Source organism: Typopeltis vanoorti, chromosome 1 (genome assembly GCF_054136105.1).
Source record: "Typopeltis vanoorti isolate ZY-2024b chromosome 1, IOZ_Tvanoo_1.0, whole genome shotgun sequence".
Lineage (NCBI taxonomy): Eukaryota > Metazoa > Arthropoda > Arachnida > Uropygi > Thelyphonidae > Typopeltis > Typopeltis vanoorti.
Window position 1 is genome coordinate 33,035,108 of NC_143549.1, and position 22,264 is coordinate 33,057,371.

At 35.6% G+C, this 22,264-nt stretch overlaps 1 protein-coding gene across 3 annotated transcripts in view; it reads left to right on the forward strand.

Annotated features, from left to right (window-relative positions):
- Slob (Slowpoke binding protein) overlaps positions 1-22,264 on the forward strand; it is a 352,791-nt gene that overhangs the window by 251,403 nt on the left and 79,124 nt on the right. For 2 of the 3 annotated variants that reach the window (XM_090415589.1, XM_090415606.1), the window contains exon 12: positions 17,634-17,708. In XM_090415589.1, the coding sequence (XP_090271715.1) occupies positions 17,634-17,708 (75 nt within the window). The remainder of the gene's footprint in view (positions 1-17,633; positions 17,709-22,264) is intronic. The other variant, XM_090415597.1, reaches the window with a different exon arrangement.

The window sequence follows — 22,264 nt, forward strand, 5'->3', positions numbered from 1 at the left end:
ATTAATTATCAAAAATTCATACATATCAAGGTATGTCTTATCAGAACTCTAATTCATTAGCTGAGCTATAAGGAACACATTAATTATCTAAACGCTCTAAATTTTACATCTCTAGATTACGTAAGCACATATTTATCATGAAATAGTAATTCAAAATTCTAAGTAAAACTTGCTAACAAAGGTCAATTCACATTCAACTAAGTGTTGCATACTCTAAGGCTCTCAGACTACTAGTCCAATATGATTAACATGTTACTGAGCACAAAAGTCACTTAAAAGTTCTCTTTCCTTTCAATTAGAAATCTGTTCTTCTCTTTTTGCCCCAATACTAATCGTTACAAGAATAAGGAATTTAGTCCTTTGTATTCAGATGTGGGGTGGAAGGGGTGGTGAAGCGCAATACATAGCCTCTCCCACTCAAATGTCAACCTCACCTTCACGTGGTACATCCTGTTCTAAAAGTACAAACGAGGCACTGGCGACCGAGTATGGGCGGTATAACCTTAACACCATAGCAGAGTAAATGCTGTTAGATCTGCCTGTCCAGAGGCGTTAGGTAGCAGCCCTACCACTGGACTTACCCAGCGACAGGTTAGTAACCTGCCCTGGGGAAATTCAAAATACTTTCAAGTTTCATGCAAAGAAAAGCCGGACGGACTGTCAGGGAAAAGACCACAACCCAGGAAACGGTAAACGAAATTGGAAAAAGGAACACATAATGAAGATTGCAACATGGAATGTGAGAAGCATTGCACACAAAGAAGAAGAACTTGATAAACAACTAAACCAAGCTAACATAAAGATATGTATAGTAACAGAAACAAAGAAAAAACAAAAAGGTACAAAAGAAACAAACAACTATATACAAATCTACAGTGGGGTAAAAAAAGAAGAAAGAGCAAAAGCAGGTATAATGATTATGGTACATAAATCCCTAAAGAACAATATTGTATATTACAACTATTTGAATGAAAGATTAATAGAAATTAGACTCAAGACATTAAGAGGCCACATAACAATAATTGGTGCATATGCACCAGAAGAGGGAAAAGAAGAAGACAATAATATATTTTATAAAGAATTACAGAATGCCATAGATAAAACAAACAAAACTGACTATTTACTGCTAGCAGGAGATTTAAATGCCAGAATAGGAAACAAAAAATACAAAACAAACATAGGTAAATTTGGCAAAGATACATGTAATCAAAATGGTCGCAGATTGCACGATTTTGTCATTTATAATAATATGAGAATAATGAATTCAATGTTTAAACACAAGGAAATACATAAATATACTTGGTCAGCCAGAGGATACAAATCAGTAATTGACTACGTTATCACAAATTTTAAATTAGCGGAGTTAATTTTAGACGTAAGAGCATATCGAGGCTTTGAATTAAACTCTGATCATTATATGGTATCAGCAAAAATTCGATTTAAACCAAAGTGGCTAAAAACACATAGAATTGAAAATTCTTACCAGCCGAGCTACAAAATTTCTTCATTACAGGATCCTCAAGTTAGACTACAATATCAAAAATGCACAAACTTAAAAACAGAAACCACACACGAATCAAGTGACATAGAAGATGAATGGGAAAATTTGAAACAAATTCTCACAAAAGCAGCAACAGAAACCTTAGGAATAAAGCACAAATGGATTAGAAAAAGAGGACTACGAGACTGGAACAAAGAAATAGAAAATATAATAAAAACCAAAAAGGACAGTTACCAGAAATGGCTAAATTCCAAAACAATAGAAGCAGAAATAGAGTATAAAAGAAATAGTGCAATTGCAAAACGAGAAGTAAGGAAAAAACATAGAGAATGATGGAACAATTTCGTAACAGAACTAGAAAAGGATTTAAGCCACAACCCAAAACCTATAAAGTAATAAAATACATGAATAAAGAAATAAAAGAAAAGATAAAAATACAAACAATAGATTTAGAAAAATGGGTGACCTATTTCCAAAATCTCTGGACAGATGAGAACAATGAATTAAAATTTTATAAGACAAAGAATGACCTAATAGAAAATATCACTATGTTAGAACTGAAAAATATAATAAAGAAGATGAATAATAGGAAAACGCCAGGAGAAGACAATATAAATATAGAACTATACAAAAATGCAGGTGAAAAATTTAATGAAAGACTTTTGAAATTTTTTAATATGGTTTGGATGACTGGAAAAACCCCTAACTCTTGGAAAAAAGCACTGGTCATCCCAATCTATAAAAAAGGAAATAAAGACAATTGCAATAATTATAGGGGAATTAGCCTGCTGAATACAGGATATAAAATATATGCAGGAATATTAAAAGAGAAACTAAGCAGCATTGTAGAAAACAAATTACTAGAAGAACAAAATGGCTTCCAAAAAGGCCGATCCTGCATAGATCCAATTTTTACTTTAAAATTATTAATAGAAAAGAGAAGAGAATTTCAAAAAGAAACACATGCGGCGTTTATTGATTATGAAAAAGCATTTGACAAAATTAGTTGACAAAAATTGTTTAAAATATTAACCAATTTAAACATACCAAACCAACTTTTACAATCTATTCAAGAAATATATACAGGAAATAAAATAGCAGTTAAATTAGAACACACCTCAGAATGGAAAGATATACAAGAGGAGTACGACAAGGATGTACCCTCTCACCTCTGCTTTTCAATATATATATAAATGAAATATTAACAATCTGGAAACAGCATAACCCATTTGGTATACAAATGACCCCGCAAATGAAGATAGATACACTACTATTTGCAGATGATCAAATAGTATTAGCTACATCAGAAGATGACTTACAAAGATCATTAAAATCATTAAATGATATCTCAAAGCAATATAATATGACAATATCCAAAGAAAAAACAAAAATAATGGCATTCAAAGGAGAAAAACCAATAAGAAGTAAAATAGTGATAGATAATACAATACTAGAACAAGTAAACACTTTCAGATACTTGGGATGTGATCTATCATACGAAGAAGAAAAAGACATAGACACTAAAATATCAAACTTTGTCAAAGTAAATGGCATAATAAATAGTATATTTAAGCCATCCCTGGTACAAAAACACACTAGAATCAGACTATATAATGTCTTGTCAAAACCAACTCTACTATATGGAAGCGAAACATGGACCATGAAAAGGAAAGATGAAAAACGAATTCAAACAGCAGAAATGAAGTTCCTCAGAAAAACAGCTGGATATACCAAGTGGGACCACAAAACAAATGAAGAAATCTTACAATCACTAAAAATCAAACCAATTAATTACTACATAAGACAGTATAAACAAAAATGGCTAGAACATTTAAATCGAATGGACAATAGCAGACTACCAAAAATATTATACAGATACAAAATAAGTGGAAAAAGAAGAATCGGAAGACCAAGAAAGAGATGGCATGAGACCGGAACAGGCACATGGCCTATATTCCATGATAGGAAGAAGAAGTATTCAGATGTCTTTCTGCTTTATCGAGTCGCGTCCACGTGGAGATTATGCTGATTGACGCAAATCGCCATTCCTTGCACTTTGCTGTATATACGCTCGTCTACTGGATTGATATCGTCATCTCGGCAGTCCTTTTTGGGGAACTTATTCCGCTGTTTCGCATCGGTAAACTTTTACTGATGGCCCTAGTTGGTGTTTGCCGTCATCTCACATATAGCATGCCTGACTTCTTCAGCTAGCAACCAGGAAGGAGAATACTTCCAGCGCCATCAATCGGTCAGCGCTCTGCTCGTCCACATGAGAAAACAGGAACAGAAAAAATGTGGGGTTCAAACCTGAGTGAACTTACTTTTTATTCTTCTTTTTAGCGCCCTCTTTTCGTAATGAAGGATCTCTCACTGTGCTCTCCTATTCACCCCTACGCGATTGCATCACACTTCTGCTCCTTGAAGAGCACTCATTTGGCCGAACGCAAGTTCCACGCGCCTTCCACAAACGCTTCCGTTGCTCCATGACGTCATCGTAAGCAGTTAGCTAGCAACCTTTGAACCTTTGTTTGCACTTAGATTTAGATTCTTATACAGTATAATTTACACATCAATAATTTTAACAATATAATTCTATTTTGACATACAATTTTCTCCTCAACTTTACTTCTTTCTAAGGTAATTGTAACAGTTTTTCTTTTATATTTTTCTTAATTAACCAACAGTGCAAGTATTTCTAGCTCAGAATTTTGTTCTTGTTAAATCTTGAATGAATGACTTTTTGTTGAAAGAGTCCCCATTCAAGCTCTAACACTCTGGTATGAGGTAGAGTTCTTTTTCAGGTTATCAAATTTCTTTTATGTGCCGACTATGAATTTTTTCAAATTCTTTTGTTGCAGAAGCGCACAAGACTTCATAAAGAATTGTCCAATGGTCGTGGTTCAGCGTGCTTGAAAGCTCCTCCTCTAGCTCCCGTAAAGCTTTGTTTACGTCAGCTAGGAAAACACAGGTAGTGGTAATTTGTTCTCGTAGTAGGGCGAAGCTAGCGCAGTTATAAATCCGGAGAGCCTTCTGTGAAGAGAAACGGTGTTTAAATTTAACACAATTTGGGATTACCTCATTATCCTTGCAGCATTTTAGGAAGGTCAAACGATTTAGTTGTGTAGATATCCTCAACTTCAGTTTGCCATATTGGCGGGCCATGTGTGCAGTGGAATCTCTGTGGATGATAGTAATTCTTGTAGAAAGGCTTATATGTTGCTAACAAATTACTATTAAATTAAATAGTCATGTGTTTAATAGTAACACATGACTATTAAATTATTTAAGGAATTTGTAATGTATACTGGAATATTAATTAAGAGTAACTCTAATGAATACTTCCTATATTTCGGCAATGTCACATTGCAATCTTCATGGGAACATACAAATATGACACGTGCACGCAGGAACTACAAAAAGCAAATGAGGCAGAAGATAAGAAACTACTATTGTTCCTAAAGTCCTAATGGTGCCCCCTAGCAGGCTATATTGGGTTGTCTTGGCCGTTGGGCTGATATTCTCATGATGTAAGTCTCCCAAATTTGGGGCAGTCTCATGCACCCAATTTGTTGAAGTTTGGAACGTTTTTTAGAGCTTAGGCTGATTCTATGAATAGTCTTCTGTACTTGAACTTGCTGTGGTGTATTACTTTGGCTTTCTTCCAATGTATTCTGTGGTGGGTGTCCAGAGCATGATCTGCAAGCTCTGAGTGGCTGTACTGGTGAAACCGGATGTAGTCCTTGTGTTCTGAAATCCTGATATTTGCTGTCCTACCTGTTTGGCCAAAGTAGGACAGTTTACAGCTGCAAGGGACCTGGTATATCCCATGTAGGTCCAGGAGAAGTGGTTGGTCTTTGGTAGAGCGGATAAGGATGCCAACTTTTTATATGGTTTGTAACAAGAAGGCAGGTCATATTCTTTAAGGATTTTGGTTATTTTTTCTGAGGTGCACCAGATGTAGGCAATGGCGATTTTTTGGGTGTTGTAGCCATTGTCTAAGAAAGTATTAAGGATGTGGTTTAGTTCCGTAGTTAGAGCATTGTCATCTGAACAAATTAATTTTGCCCTGTTATATGGTGTTTTAATAACCCCATATTGTTGTGATGCAGGGGGGGGGGATTACTGGTCAATGTATCTGCCTGTATGGGTGGGTTTTCTATAAACAGAGAAAACTAAGGATCCATCAGACTGGCGAGTGATTAAAGTGTCTAGGAAAGGGAGGCTGTTGTTTTCCTCTTTTTCCAAGGTGAACAGGATTCTGGGGTGTTGGTTGTTTAAGTGTGTTAAGAAGGAGTGGAGTGTATCTGAGCGATGTGGCCATATAGTGAACTTAGTTTACGGGTTTTACGAAGCTTTATGGGCGCTAGAGGGGGAGCTTTCAAGCATGCTGAACCATGACCTTTGGACGATTCTTTATGACGTCTCGTGCGCTTCGGCAACAAAAAAATTTGAAAAAATATGTAGTCTGCACATCAAGAAATTTGATGACCTGAAAAAGAACTCTACCTCCGTTTCACAGCAACCTCTCTTTCATTGTTTTGAAGGCTGAAGCACTCACCGCTCTTGCATGTGGCCACAATTTCGCCTTGTCGCCTAAAAAAAAAAAACCTGCCGAGGAAATAATGATCCAAATAGAACGTAGTATCTGCAACCTTCCAAACCATATTGCCAACAATGTAAGACTGGATGTAGCTGGTGTTCTCACCAACACAAGACCTCCAAAAACCAACATATCCAAAGATGAATATACAGCTCTACTAGAAATGAAGAAAAACAAGGAAATAATAATCACCAAAGTGGATAAGGGTAATGCCACCGTGGTTCTCAACGAAAACAACTACACAGGTAAGCCTAATGCTTTATTATTAGATCAGGCTACCTATCTCCCTAGTGAATATAATCCTACCAGCTCCCAAATTAGAACACTCCATAGGCTCCTTAAGAAGGTCACTTCTTGGCCTGTGGAAGTTACCAACAAACTAAAACCGCTTAATTCTAGACCTCCCGTTTATATGGACTTCCAAAAATACATAAACTAAATGTGCCATTACGTCCCATAGTGGATGGCATTGATTCCCCCACATATAAATTAGCCAAACATTTAGCCAAAGCAACACACCATCACACATAAAAAAAACTCAGCCCACTTCAAAGCCAGTATATAAAACTTCTCTCTCCAGCATAATGGTCAGTTTTGATGTCTCCTCCCTATTCACAAATGTCCCACTCAAGGAAATCTTAGAACTCTTCCAAGCCAAATTTCCTCCCGATATCTCAGCCCTATTTCAGTTCGCAATGAATTCAGGCTATTTCGTTTGGCAAGGAAAATTCTACAAACAGTTAAAGGGTAAAGCCATGAGTTCGCCACTTTCCCCATCCTTGGCCAACTTCTGTATGGAGACTTTTGAAGAGAAAGCCTTAAACTCTGTCCCACAAAAACCCACTATTTGCCTTTTTACATAGATGATGTGTTTGCTATTGGCCAAATGGTTCAGATACACTCCACTCCTTAACACACTTAAACAGCCAACACTCCAGAATCCTCTTCACCTTGGAAAAAGAGGAAAACAACAGCCTCCCTTTCCTGGACACTCTAATCACTCACCAGCCTGATTGATCCTTGGTTTTCTCTGTTTATAGAAAACCCACCCATACAGGCAGAGATACATTCACCAGCAATATCCCCCCCCTTACAACGATATGGGGTTATTAAAACACTATATAACAAAAATTAATCTGTTCAGGTGATAGTGCCCTAACTACGGAACTAAACTACATCCTTAATACTTTCTTAGCCAATGGTTACAACCACCAAAAAATATTAAAACCAGTAAAATACAACCCCCCCCCCCCTTTGCAATAAAGATTTCACTAAATCTATCACCATTCCATACATCCGGTGCACCTTCGAAAAAATAACCAAAATCCTTAAAAAATATTTAAAAAATATGACTTAACTTCTTGTTACAAACCATATCAAAAGTTGATATCCCTTATCCCCTCTACCAAAGACCAACCACTTCCCCTGGACCTACATGGGGGTATACTACTACCTCAACAAACTCTTGTGGTCACTTACTCCTCATGTTCATTATCTCAATCCCTCTGTTTATTCTACTTCCAGGAAAAGAAAATATATATTGTGGTTCTTCTCATTCATCTCACTGCTAATTATTGAATCTCCACATAGTGCTCTTGAATCATTCGTTATGTTTTTGTATGGCCATCTTTTATTTCATTTTCACTCTTCTATGCATATCTAGTTCTTCTCGTTTCACTCTGCATATACTATGCTTCATCTTTTGCCTCATCTTCACAAACTTTGCTTTCATATCTTGCATCATTTTCTTACTGCCATTTATACTAGCTACTTTGCTGTGTAGGAGATTATGGTTCCTTTGTATAAGGTCTAGATCAGGCCATATATGGATTAGACCATCCAAATGAAGTTCACCTCTTTCTTGTACAGTCTCATCTTTTTATTGTGAACAGATTTGGTCATTTGATTATCAGAAAGATGAAGAGATATTAGAAATGCTCTAGAGGCAATTGATAAGATGTTTTCTGGTCTCTTGAATGTAAGTATGAAAACAAATTGAGGAAGTGCAATTTTCAGAGACTGGCCAATGAGAGGAGGGATATGATTGAGACATATAGGTTGCTTAGCAGGTTATTACCAGATTAATGTGGAGGAGTTTTACCTTGAATTGGGCAAGAACAAGAGGTCATCGCTGGAAGCTGTATAAGGAGGGTGTGAGAAGGGCATGTTTTTTGTATGGAGAGTGTTGGATGATTGGAATGCATTACCTGAAAATGTGATGAGTGCAGAGATTGTGAATGCATTTAAGGTATGGTATCTTGCTGTCTCTCGGTGAGATGGCGAGACCCCTATGATAAGTTTTTTGACTCCATGAAGGTCTACTGATGATATGCAAACTAGTCAGTTAGAAGAGAAAATACTTCTTGAAAAACAAGATTAAGTAATAGTGGTTTGAAGTTGGGCATGAGATGTTTGGTCTCCAAACTTCTCCCCCCCCCCATGCAGTGTGAGTGCTACCTTTCAGAAGCATGCCAAACCTATTTAGCGACTCAAACTTCCTTCATTTGAAGGATACATAAGTAAAAATTATGGTAATACACATGCAACCAAATAGTGAATGGATCCAAACCTGTCAGTTACAAGTTAGGAGGCCTCCAGTCAACTGGTGCTTAATCCCATTGCCATACTCTGCTGGGTCATGCTTGGAGATGGAATCCAAGTAGTATGTGGGAGGTACTCTCAAGACCACATTATGGTAATGAGACTGGTCTGGTTGCTCTGTGTGTCATGTCCAAGAGTAGTTCTCGCTACATCTCCCCACTCTCTCTCCTTTTATATATTCATAAATGAACCTATACTGAATCATTCAAACATTAATAGTGATAGTGTGATGAAAGCAAATCTCCTTCAAAAACCAATCCCAATAAAAAATACTAAGTACACCATCCAAATCAGGCTAGTCAGTAACAAATCAGGCAACATCTTTTGCCCAAACAGAAACATGAATGACATTCACTATCACTTACAGTCATCCATACCAGACTTCCTACTCTTGATAGAAGTTTAGATTGCAGTTAGATCCACTACTGTCCATCTTCGATGCCCTGTTTACACACTTCACAATTCCTTTTGCCTCATAGGTGGCACCTGTAACTTTGTGAGATCCAGTGTAGTTTGCCAAAGAATGACTAATTTAGAATCTCTGATTTTGACCTCCTGTGGCTCAGGGTTTCCTTGTTCCATTTAGAACATTCATCTGGTGCATTTACTAGTTTTCATATTCCAAAAGCCAATCTGACCTCTTCACCTTTCTGTGGATCGTGATCCCATATGGGGTTGTGTGACTGAATGTAGGGGTCCTGAAAAATTTGGTAACAGTAAAAGGTTTCTGAACATGCAATGACCAAAAATTAATTCAAAATCAAATGCATAATGAATCTAAAGTGTTTCTGGCAGCGCTCATCCTTGTTGCATCATGTGACTTCACTGCAGCCTTGGTTCTGAACGCACAACATGCGCACTTTGCAATGCCAACGAACGCTGCCAGAAACACCTCGGCTCAGATTCAAGACTACTGTATGTTATGAACTGCTCTTACAGAAACATAATAGTTTAATTACGGAAAATAAAGACTTTTAATATTTTCCTACCGTCATTCATGCTATCAAAACCGAAAAAAATTTTTTTTGGTTATGGATAAGTGGCTAAATTTAGACAGAAGAGGTAAAAATACTGATGACAATGCAGCAGAGTTACTACCAGGTTGTAGTACACCTAAATTGACAAGAAATAGAAAATGTGTCAAATCATTTTTGCAATATGGATTTACTTCTAATAATCATGATGGTGTGGAAATACCACTTTGCTTAATTTGTAATAAAGTTTTGGCTGCAGAGAGCATAAAACCAGCTAAACTAAAACGACATCTTAATACCAAGCATGCAGCATACTGCAATAAACCAAATTGAACTACTTTTAAAATCTTCAAATAAAGAAAAGTAGTGTTTTGAGAAATTTGTTACTGTCAATGAAAAGTATTTACTTGCATCTTACGAAATTTCTTATTTAATTGCAAAATCTAAAAAGCCCAATAGTTCATGGTAAAAAGTATGGGAATGAAATTTGCAAAATTCCTTTATTGAATAATACTGTTTCCAAAAGAATTTCTGAAATTAGTAATGACCAATTCCAGCAGCTTATTACCAGGTAAGGACAGCCCAAAGTTTGCAATTCAGTAAATTTTTCACAAATGAAGGTTTACAGTGGAAAAATTTTGTGTTGGAGTCTGTACAGATGGTGCTGGAGCAATGATGGGCAAGAATGTTTGATTTGTAGCAAAAGTTAAAGCTGGTGGTAGTGAACATATCACTTTTAGTCACTGCATGATCCATCGGGAGGCACTCGTAGCCAAAAAATATCACCTGAGTTATGTTGTACTTCGCGATACTATCAAACCATTAACTTTATTAAAAGCCATGCTCTTAGCAGTTGTTTGTTTTCAAATCTTTGCAAAGACATGGACTCCGATTACAAAAGCTTATTACTACATGCAGAGGTAAGGTGGCTCTCCAGAGGGTGAAGTTTAAACAGATTATTGAAATTGAAAGATGAATTTGTTACATTTCATCTTTCATACTGAGCAGAAATCCGATTTTGTTAATTTTTTTCATAATGACTTATGGCTTTCAAAACTGTGTTATTTGTCGGATATTTTCGAAAAACTCGATGATTTAAACATGTCGCTTCAAGGAAAAATTATAACATATTTATGTCATCATCATCATCAAATTCCTGCCATGTACCCTCAAGGGGTATACAGGATATGATAGTACTACATGAAAAAAATTACATCATTATTAATTTCCTATCTACAATTTTCCTCCAAATCAGTCTGTTACTTGTCAATACTCCAACATTATCAGATCTTATATTTCTATCGTCTAAGGCACATTGTACCGTATCAATCAACCTATATCTTGGTTTTCCTCTGGGTCGTTTCCCTGCCAACCTGGCAGAGAACACTTGTTTTGCTAATCTTTCCTCGCCCATTCTGTTTAAGTGACCATACCACCTGAGATTAGCTCTGCTAACGCATTCCTGGATGCTGACAATGTCAAGTTCTTTCCTAATATCCTCATTTTTAATATGATATTGCCATTGATGCCATCTGTTCACGCCTATAATCTTTCTCAGGACTCTCATATCTGCAGGCTCTAGTCTTTGGTCAAGTGTTTTACTTCTGACCCAGCTCTCAGATCCATAAGTTAAAACTGGTTTGAACACTGTCTTGTATACAGCTAATTTAGTGTTCCGACTAATTTCTCTCTTATTCCATATGAATTTATTCAATTGACTTCCCCCATACCAGCTTTGCTGATTCTGTTGTCTATTTCTATATTTAATTTACCATCTTCAGTAAAAATTGTGCCTAAGTAGCTGAAATGCTTTACTTGTTCCACAGGTTCTCCATTCACAACACAGTTGATATTTTCAATGATTCTGCCTATTTTCATTGTCTTTGTCTTTTTATTGCTGACCTTCATACCATATCTATTACAACAGCTATTCAATTTAGTCAGAGAATCTTGCAGACTTGTAGCGGATTTATTGAGAAGTATAACATCGTCCGCATAAAGCAAAGAGCTGACATTAACATCCCCAATTCTAATATCATGTTTAATACCACTTTCCTTCATAATGTGATCCATATAGATAATGAATAACAGAGGGGATAATGTACATCCTTGTCTCACTCCAGATTTAACATTAAACCATCTTCCTGTACTTCCTTCAATTCTAACTGCTGGCTTACAACTCAAATAAAGACTAAGTATTGCTTGATTTAATGCCCCATTGACACCATATAACTGCAGCGTATTGAATAGCTTCTCTCTCTTAGCACCTTGTCATATGCCTTTTCCAAATCGACAAAACTTAAATACAGATCTTTATTATATTCCCATGATTTCTCCACTATTTGTCGTAAAGTGAAGATCTGATCCTGACAGCCTCTATTTGGCCTGAATCCAGCTTGTTCTTCCACAATTCTTCTCAACCGTTTCTCAAGTATACTTGCATAGATCTTGCCAGGAACACTCAGTAGGGAAATACCTCTGTAATTCTCACATTCAGTTTTATTTCCCTTTTTATATGGGTACTATGAGAGCTCTACTCCAATCATCGGGAATTTGTCCCTCTGTCCAGGCCTTCTGAACTATGCAGTGCAGCCACTGTAATACTTTTATACCACCATACTTCAGCATTTCTGGTCGAATATCATGTATTCCTGCTGTCTTTCCACATTTCAGGTTTTTGATGGTTTTTTCTACTTCAAGTATGGATATGTATTCCTGACTTCATGCTTGGTCAATGTTTTTACCGCTGTGCTGTCATCGCTGCTTGTTTCATTTAGCAGTTTTTCAAAGTAATTACTCCATACTTCAAGGATATCTTTTTCTCCTGTTTTCATGTCACCTTTATCATCTCTAATTCCTTTTACAGCACTCTTTCCTCCATTCCTAAGCTTCTTCAACAGCCTCCAGAATATTTTGCCACCTTCTTGATATTTATTTTCTATATTCTTGCCAAAGTCCTCCCATGACTTTTGTTTAGCTAGTTTTACACAGTGTTTAGCATTCTTGCATTTGTCTCTATATTCTCTAAGAGCATTAGCTGACTTATTTGACAGGAACTTTTGATATGCTTTCTTCTTTTCCTTCACTGCCTGTTTAGCTTCCTGTGTCCACCAGGGAGTTCTGATTTTTCTATCCTTGCACACAACCTCACCACATGCCTCTCTGGCAGAATCAATCAATCTTTTATTCAGAGTTTGCCACTGAATCTCCAAGGTTTGATTTCTGTTCTCAAACGCTTTCATTTTTCTTCAATAATCTTTGTGTATTTTAGTCTACAGTTCACATCTGAGAGCTGCTCAACTTTTATTCGCTTTAAAAAAACTTTCTCACATGTTATTCTTTTCGATATGAAATTCAGTTTTATCCTGGTCAAGACTGAATAGTGATCACTTCCAATTTCAAATCCTCTGTACACTCTGGTGTCCTGCACCAGGGAGAAAACATCACTATCAACAATAACATAGTCAATGAGACTTTTCTTATTCCTAGCCTCTTCTCTCCATGTAAATTTGTGCACATTTTTATGTTGGAACATGGTGTTAGTAATAACCAGTCCATGTCCTGAGAAGAAATCCAACAGATATTTGCCATTATTATTAGCTTTGCTCTTTTCTCCAAATTTTCCCAAAATATTTTTGTGTCTCACAATCATTTCCTACTCTGCTATTTAGATCCCCAACAAGGGCCAACTTTTCATTTTTCATTGTGTCAGTTGCTTTTTCTAAAGCCTCAAAAAATTCCTCCACTTCTACTTAGTAAAACCTTCTGTGGGACCATAGGCTCAAATAAGTCTCATTGTCCAGTTCCCCATTCTCATATTTGCCCACATTACTCTACTTGAAACTGGCTGCCATTCAAGAAGATTAGCCTCGTATTTTGTGTTGAATACTATGACTACTCGTTCTTTCGTTCGATTGTCATTGCCTGAATATAACATTTTGTATTTATTGCTCAGAAAGATCTCACCAGTTTTGGTTCTTTTTTGTTTCAGTCACCCCTATTATGTCAATCTGGTACTTATCTAATTCCTCAGCTAGCTCCATTTCTTTGCCATTCAGGCTTCTTACGTTGATAGTACCGATCTTTAACTCTGGTGATGTTGAGTTGGGGTTTGTTTTCAGATTTGTTCCAGTAGCTGACTTGTCGTTGTTTGCCCTGGTTCCCTGGCGAAAACAACGGAGCCTTGTTTAAACGGGCGACGCCCCAGCCGGCATGAAATTTTGTCACGTTGTACCATCATTTTTTATTTTAGTTTAACCAATAAGAATACAATTTCGTCGGCTAAATCCCAAATTGCCAGCCCATCCTCGTTCGTTCAGTATCCAAATAGATACCCAACAGGGTGCACCACGAGAAGGTGAGGATTGGACGTTAGGACAGAAGCCCTGGTTGGTTCTCCCATTCCTTTAAAGGCTATGTGGAGGTCTCCTCTCATTTATACAGCTTTGACCCCTAAACACCCTTTAACATATTTATGTTAAAAGATAAAATTGAAAGTTTTACTAAAAAAGTTATCATATGGAAGAATAGGGTGGAAAAAATGGTTCTTTAGAAATGTATAGAGCTACAGATGATTTTATGATTGAAAATAACCTTCCAAAAGATTTAATTGTAAGAGTTATAACTGATCATCTGAAGTGCTTGGAGACACAGTTTCAGAAATACTTCCCTCCAAATTTTGATTCTAAAAAACTAAATTGGGTTCATAAACGATACTGAATTGAAATCAAAATGTCAAAATCATTTGCCATAAAAGTTCAAGAAAAATTTGCCAAGTTATCAAACGACACAGGTTTAAAACTTGAGTTTCCTAAAAAATCATTAAATGAATTTTGGCTTGGGATTAGGACAGAATTTCCAACCATTTCTGAAATGGCCCTAAACATACTCATGCCATTTTGTACTATGTATTTAGCGAAGCAGCATTCTCAACATTGACGATCATAAAATCAGAATATTGATCAACTCTGAAAAATGTTGAAGATGCTCTGCATCCTGCAGTATCAAATATTAAGCCAAGATTTAATTCTTTATATAAAAATAAACAAGCACATCCATCTCATTATTATGCAAATTTGCTTTCATCTTTAATAAATGGTAAAATTATATGTATACCAAAAATTGTTTTAAAATAAATTTCTTTATGATTTATTATCAGTAAATGTTTGATTTTGTATACTTGTTTTATATACCTATATACCTGGGGTCGCACACAAATTTCTTGGGTGAAAAGGGGTCGTGAGTGGAAAAAGTTTAAGAAGCCCTGTTCTAGGTGACCTTAACAGCCACAAAACCAATTTGCTCTCCCTTTTGCTATAAGCAGTGACTTAATGCAAATTCTGCATCTACCTACCTGAAAATCATTTACTGCCCAGGCAACTCAGATCACAATTTTATGCAAGTTTCTTCTTTCCCAGAATATCATTGTGTCCTTTGGCACTACAAAGATGTCAGGTCTGACTATTGCTTCCACTTCTCTCAAACACGTACTTCGAGCAAGTCTCAGAAATTATCCTCACTGGCATTCATTCATGCCAGTGAGGATAATTTCAGATAAGCACATCAGATTCATTCCCCGTTCTACCAAAATTCTCATTCACTTTCCAAGCCCTAGTTCAACTGAAAATGTACCAAAGCTGTTAAAGAAAAAAAAAAAAAAATCACTCTCAGCACATACTGTAGCGTGCAGTAAATGCAAAACAGTTCAACAGATCTAAATCTGACTTCATAAATTCAATAGCAGAAAACTTGCTTCCTGTTGAAATGAAAGCTTTGCCTTCTGGTCCCTTGCAGAGACCATTGGATGCAACTTCTGCTAATCTACTCTTCCACCTCTCTCTTTCTCTCTCAGATCCAGATGGAACCACTGTTATAGCATCCAAAGTCAAAGCTGAATACCTGACATCACTCTTTCTTTCCAACTCCTTCATGGATGACCAAGGATGAATGCCTCTTACCTGACTGAAATCTGAGCATTGTTTGTCTCTCATTTTCTTTGGCAAAAAAAGACATCAGTAGAATGCTAAATTAAAAGTCTTCTGGTCCTGACAGCACCTCTTCATTTGCACTCAATTATTTTGCTCAGCGTTAACACTTGTCTCAATGTGGAAGAATTATATATATCCAGCCTAATCCAAAAAAGGAAGATAGAAGTCTACTATCAAACTATCAGCCAATCACCATTGCTTTAATCCTTTCCAGAATAAAAAAAAAAAAATGAAAAAAAAAAGCCATCAAGAGTCAGCTTCTCCACTACCTAGAATTCTACTATTAATCAGCAACCACCAGTACAAATTCCCCTATTCAAAGTCCATGGCTGACCTCTTGGCTTATATGAGCACATACCATGGAAAGGTTTAAACATCTGCTATCACTCTTGATATGATTGCTCGGGCAGCATATATTATGTGCATTTTTAGCCTTCTTAAGATCTCTCAAAGAGCAAAAGCTGAGTCGTGTAACTCTCCATATTGCAGAACAAGTGCACATATTCATGTTTGACCATTTACTTTGCATGTGAAGAACTTTTCCAGAGGATATAAAACTATGTCACATTACATCTCATCTGGTAATGATTGTGGAAACATAATAGCAACTTCATCTTTAAGGATTTGCCCCTTCATTCTGAATCCTATTGAGCATGTGGTTGAATGAGATATTTATATTAACCTGTTCCCAGCAAATATGATGGTACTGCAAGAATTCGTTCTGTATTCTTGAGGATAGGATACTTGTATAGTATTTCCAAAATCCTCTTTATTATAAGTTATTATCCTGCATAATCCTCTATATTATGAATTAATGGCCTGTCATAATTGAGGTTGTTCTGAAAATGGCAGTCCAACACACTATTAGATGTGTATATGTGAGAAACTGGCCAATCATAGTACATAACTGTGAGCATTAAAATAGAAGTTCAGCAGATGATCAAAGACTGAAAATCATTGATACAAAAGTTTTGAGAAATTTAGAGATTAATCAAGTGCTGATGGCAGAGCTGTATTAAAAATGAAGATGTTTTGAAGGAATAGAACATTATTGATATTCAAGATTGTGTAAGGAGAACAATCTATGTGGCATGTTGTTTAAATAGAAGAGAGATGAAATATTAGCCTTACAATTATTTGAGTATTACAAGTGGCAAACATTTGACTCTTATCTGAAAATATGCTGTAAAAGTAGCTTGATGTCATGAGAAATTGATGAAGCAGGCACATTTGTAGAACTTTTTGAAGAAAGCTACAAGTAATCCTGTTAGCAGTCATCACTTGTGATGATGCAGAATTAGAATTATGCTGGGCTGATATGTGTATCTCTTTCTGTCTCTGGTTTGATGAGCTTATATTGATCTTTCTTACTTCTACTCTATTCCTTATGGCTCTTCTGACTTATCAAATGGTAATAATATTCTTCTTTGCCGCTTAATAGTGAACTTTAGTAAAGAGTTCCATACTAAAATATTTGCTATGTATAAAATATATTTTATACTTTTTAATCACATAAAAAATGCTTTGTTAGCAACTATAAGTAAAATTTTTGAAATTTATATATTTATATTCAAATGGCATATCAATAAAGATTGCTGTTTATGATATCAGTGATGAATATAGTACAATGTTTAGTTTATAATTTATATGGTTAACAGTGACCTTTAAGTGAAATCTAATGAAACCTAAAATATGTAGTAAAATGCTTTCAGAAGTTTTGTACATTCCATTTATAAGAATATGTTTTGCCTTCTTATTTCACATGGGCAGTTCTTTCAGTTAAAATGACTAACTTAAGGAAATAACCATTATTTCCTTAAGGAAATAACCATTATTTTGTAACTAAATGGTAAATGATAATTATTGTTAAAAGCTAAAATATTACTATCATTCATTAGAAAAACATTTGACATCGTAACCTGGATAGCATAGATAAACCAGCTGCCAGTTTCTTTTTAATTTTTCAGGCACAGTAAACGTTCTCAGTCAATGTCTACTTTAGAGACAACCTCTTTAGATAGTAAAGATTCTATTGAGAGTAGGTAAGTTTGTTAAATGGACACTGTACTTGGAAATTTGGTGTGTGTATTTTGAAAATTATCAAATTGCTGACTAACTAGTGTGAATTATTTTCCTCTTAAATTAAAAGTAGCACTTTTATAGCCATAATAATAATTATAAACAGTAGCACTAATAATAATAGTAAGTACCTATTGAATTCTGCTCATGATACAAACTAATTATTGTTAACCTTATGTTCCAACATAAAGATATGCATGAGTTCACATGGAGAGAAGACACAAGAAATAAGAAAAGCCTCAATGACTATGTAATTGTTGATAGTGATATCTTCATGCTAGTTCAGGATGCAAGAATATATGGAGAGGATTTGAAATTGGAAGTGATCATCACTTAATTTTAAGTAGGGTAAAAATGAATACCACATTAAAAAGAACAATATGTTTAAAAAAGTGTTAAAAAGAATTAAGTTAACAGCAGACTCAACTATATAGTTGAATTTTCTTCAAGAAAACAACTATAAAGAAGAAAATAAAACAGTTTTAAAATGCTAAAGAAAACATTGATTGATTCAGCTAGGGAGATTTGGTAAAGTTGTCTGCAAGGATAGAACACCATGGTGACACAAGAGTTGAAGCAGTCCTGGAAAAGAAGAAAGCATAATCGAATTATTTCGGTTTTGTGACCACATTTTTATTAAAAAAGACTGTTTTTAAAACTAAACAAGTACGAAAAAACAAACCCGACAAGTTTTTTTAGTCGTCAGACTAACACCTTCAGGGGTAAAGAGAACTAACAGTTTAAAGCACAAATTATAAAAAAAAAAAGTTCATTTGTTGGTATTATGAACAACCCCAGTACAGAAGGAAAGTGGAAAGAAGAAATACAATGCTTAACACAGATCCTACAACTGAATGGTTTCAGAACTAAGATAATTAAGAAAATTCTCAATACAGCACCTACAAGAAACTTAAATAAACAAGATCTCAAGAATGCAGTCACCCTTCCTTATATCAAGAATGCAACAGATAAATTAGCCAAACTTCTCTACAAGTACAACATAAAAGTGACTTTCCTACCACTTGAAAAAATATCATAATCTCTTCCTCCGAAACCTCCACATCACCTAATGAAAAAACCAGGAGTTTATAATATTCACTGTTCCTGTGGCATCTGCTACGTAAGCCAGATGGGGAGAAATCCACATGAGCGAACATTAAAGGACGTACAAAAAAAGAGAGAACATAAGTCTGGTTTGGTATTTCACATAACTTCTACTGGTAATGATGTACTCTGGTGGGACAGAACAAACATGTCCTACATTGATAAAAACTGTTTCACAAAAAAATTCAAAGAGGCGGCAAATATGATTAAAATTCCTATGCAATGCAACAAAAATCAAGGTTTGATTTTAAATCAAGTTTGGTCAACGTTTATTAAAAATTTACACAGTTCAGACCTCACACAGAGTGAAAGTGAACCACAGAACACGACATCAAATAGAGCTGTTTCCAGCTCACATGTATTAACGGTTGTATAGATCTGTTATTCGGTTTTTTAACAAACTTTTTTGATGTTCATAATACCAACAAATGAACTTGTTTTTTTTTGTAATTTCTTATAATTTGCGTTATAAGAAATTACAAAACTGCTTTAAACTGTTAGTTCTCTTTACCCCCCCCCCCCCCCGAAGATGTTAGTCTGACAACTAACAAAACTAGTCAGGTTTATTTTTTAGTACCTGTTTAGTTTTAAAAACAGTCTTTTTTTAATAAAAATGTGGTCACAAAACCGAAATAATTTGATTGAACTTCTTAACCACAGAAACCTCTGTATGATTAAGAAGAAAGCATACCAAAAGCTCCTAGCAAACGTTGGCAGCTGCCTTAAAGAATACACCAAAGTGAAATGTAAGATAGCTAAGCTATGTGTAAAAGTAGCTAAATAAAAATTCATAAGAAGACTTTGGTAAGAATATTAAGATAAATATCAGGGATGTGGAAATGTTCTGGAAGCTATTGAAAAAGTTTAGAAATGGAGGAAAGTACTGTAAAAGGAGTCAAAGATGATAAAAAGGTATAATAAAATAAATTAAAGATACCAAGAAATGATAAAATCACTTGGTTTAATCCTTTATCCAAGTGTAAACAAACAAGTTTGTGCATGAACTATTTTCAGGAACTGGGATAACTCATATAAAGAAGCTAAGACTTCACATCACTTGCTATAGTATCCCATAATGCAAAACACATCTTCTTGCAGACATGTATAATGGTATACATTATGGGAAGGGTCACTACACAGACCAGTTTTGACCTTTATTGAGATGAAAACGTAAAGGGTTGCACATCATAGGCCTAGAGTAGTTAGTATAAGGGTGCAAGAGAGCCTGATAGTATTAGGAGAAAGAAAGACAGACATATAGATAACATGAGAGATAGAGAAAAAGGTCTCAGCTCTTTTATATCATCATATAGCTATCAGTTTTTCTTTTTCACCAATCTCATATAGGTGAACAACCAAAAGATCAATTGAAACTAAAGTGCAAAGATGACTGATACCCAGGTGGTTAGCCCCATCTGGATTAACTGCCTCGAGTTGGCCTTCTCTGCCTGGGATTGCTCTCCAGTCATCCCTGCAATTGACTATAAGACCACATTGAATTAAGAAGATGAAACTATTTAAAAAACCTCTCATAGCAAGAATGGACAGAATTTTATCTCCCTCTGGTGAATATTGCATAATGGGTGGTCTACACCATCTAGTGATAAATTTGATATCTTCTAGAATGCTTCCTTCTAAATAATACAAAAATCGTCTGACTGAACAATAAAATTTCCACAATACAATATTATGAAGCATTTGGATGTCATTTTGCTGGTTTTCAAATCCATATTTCTTTCTAACCTTCCATAAATGGTATTTTAATTCATCATCATCATCAAATTCCTGACATGTACCCTCAAGGGGTGTACAGGATATGATAGTACTACATGAAAAATTTACATCATTACTAATTTCCTATCTACAATTTTCCTCCAAATCAGTCTGTTATTTGTCAAGACTCCAACATTATCAGATCTTATATTTCTATAGTCTAAGGCACTTTGTAATGTATTAATCCACCTATACCTTGGTCTTCCTCTGAGTCATTTTACTGCCAGCTTGGCAGAGAACACTTGTTTTGCTACTCTTTCCTCACCCATTCTGTTTAAGTGACCAAACCACCTGACATTAGCTCTGCTAACACACTCCTGGATGCCGACAATGTCAAGTTCTTTCCTAATATTCTCGTTTTTAATATGATATTGCCATTGATGCCATCTGTTCACGCCTGTAATCTTTCTCAGGATTCTCATATCTGCGGTCTCTAGTCTTTGGTCAAGTGTTTTACTTCTGACCCAGCTCTCAGATCCATAAGTTAAAACTGGTTTGAAGACTGTCTTGTATATAGCTAATTTAGTGTTCCGACTAATTTCTCTCTTATTCCGTATGAATTTATTCAGTTGACTTAATATCATACCAGCTTTGTTGATTCTGTTGTCTATTTCTATATTTAATTTACCATCTTCACTAAAAATCGTGCCTAAGTACCTGAAATGCTTTACTTGTTCCACAGGTTCCCCGTTCACAACACAGTTGACATTTTCAATGATTCTCCTATTTTCATTGTCGTTGTCTTTTTATTGCTGACCTTCATACCATATCTATTACAACAGTTATTCAATTTAGTCAGAGAATCTTGCAGACTTGTAGCGGATTTATTTAGAAGTATAACATCATCCGCATAAAGCAAAAAGCTGACATTAACATCTCCAATTCTGATATCATGTTTAATACCACTTTCCTTCATAATGTGATCCATATAGATAATGAATAACAGAGGGGATAATGTACATCCTTGTCTCACACCAGATTTAACATTAAACCGTCTTCCTGTACTTCCTTCAATTCTAACTGCTGACTTACAACTCAAATACAGACTAGGTATTGCTTGATATAATGCCCCATTGACACCATATAACTGTAGTGTATTGAATATCTTCTCTCTCTCTTGGCACCTTGTCATATGGCTTTTCCAGATTAACAAAACTTAAATTACAGATCTTTGTTATATTCCCATGCTTTCTCAACTATTTGTCGTAAAGTGAAGATCTGATCCTGACAGCCTCTATTTGGCCTAAATCCAGCTTGTTCTTCACCAAGCTTTTCTTCCACAATTCTTCTCAACTGTTTCTCAAGTATACTTGCATAGATCTTCCCAGGAACACCCAGTAGGGAAATACCTTTGTAATTCTCACATTTAGTTTTATTTCCCTTTTTATACATGGGCAATATTAGAGCTCTACTCCAATCATCGGGAATTCATCCCTGTGTCCAGGCTTTCTGAACTATGCAGTGCAGCCACTGTAAGATTTTTATACCACCATACTTCAGCATTTCTGGTCGAATATCATCTACTCTTGCTGCCTTTCCACATTTCAAGCCTTTGATGGCTTTTTCTACTTCAAGTATGGATATGTATTCCTGACTGTATGCCTGTTGAGTGTTTTTTACTACTGTGCTACCACTGCTTGTT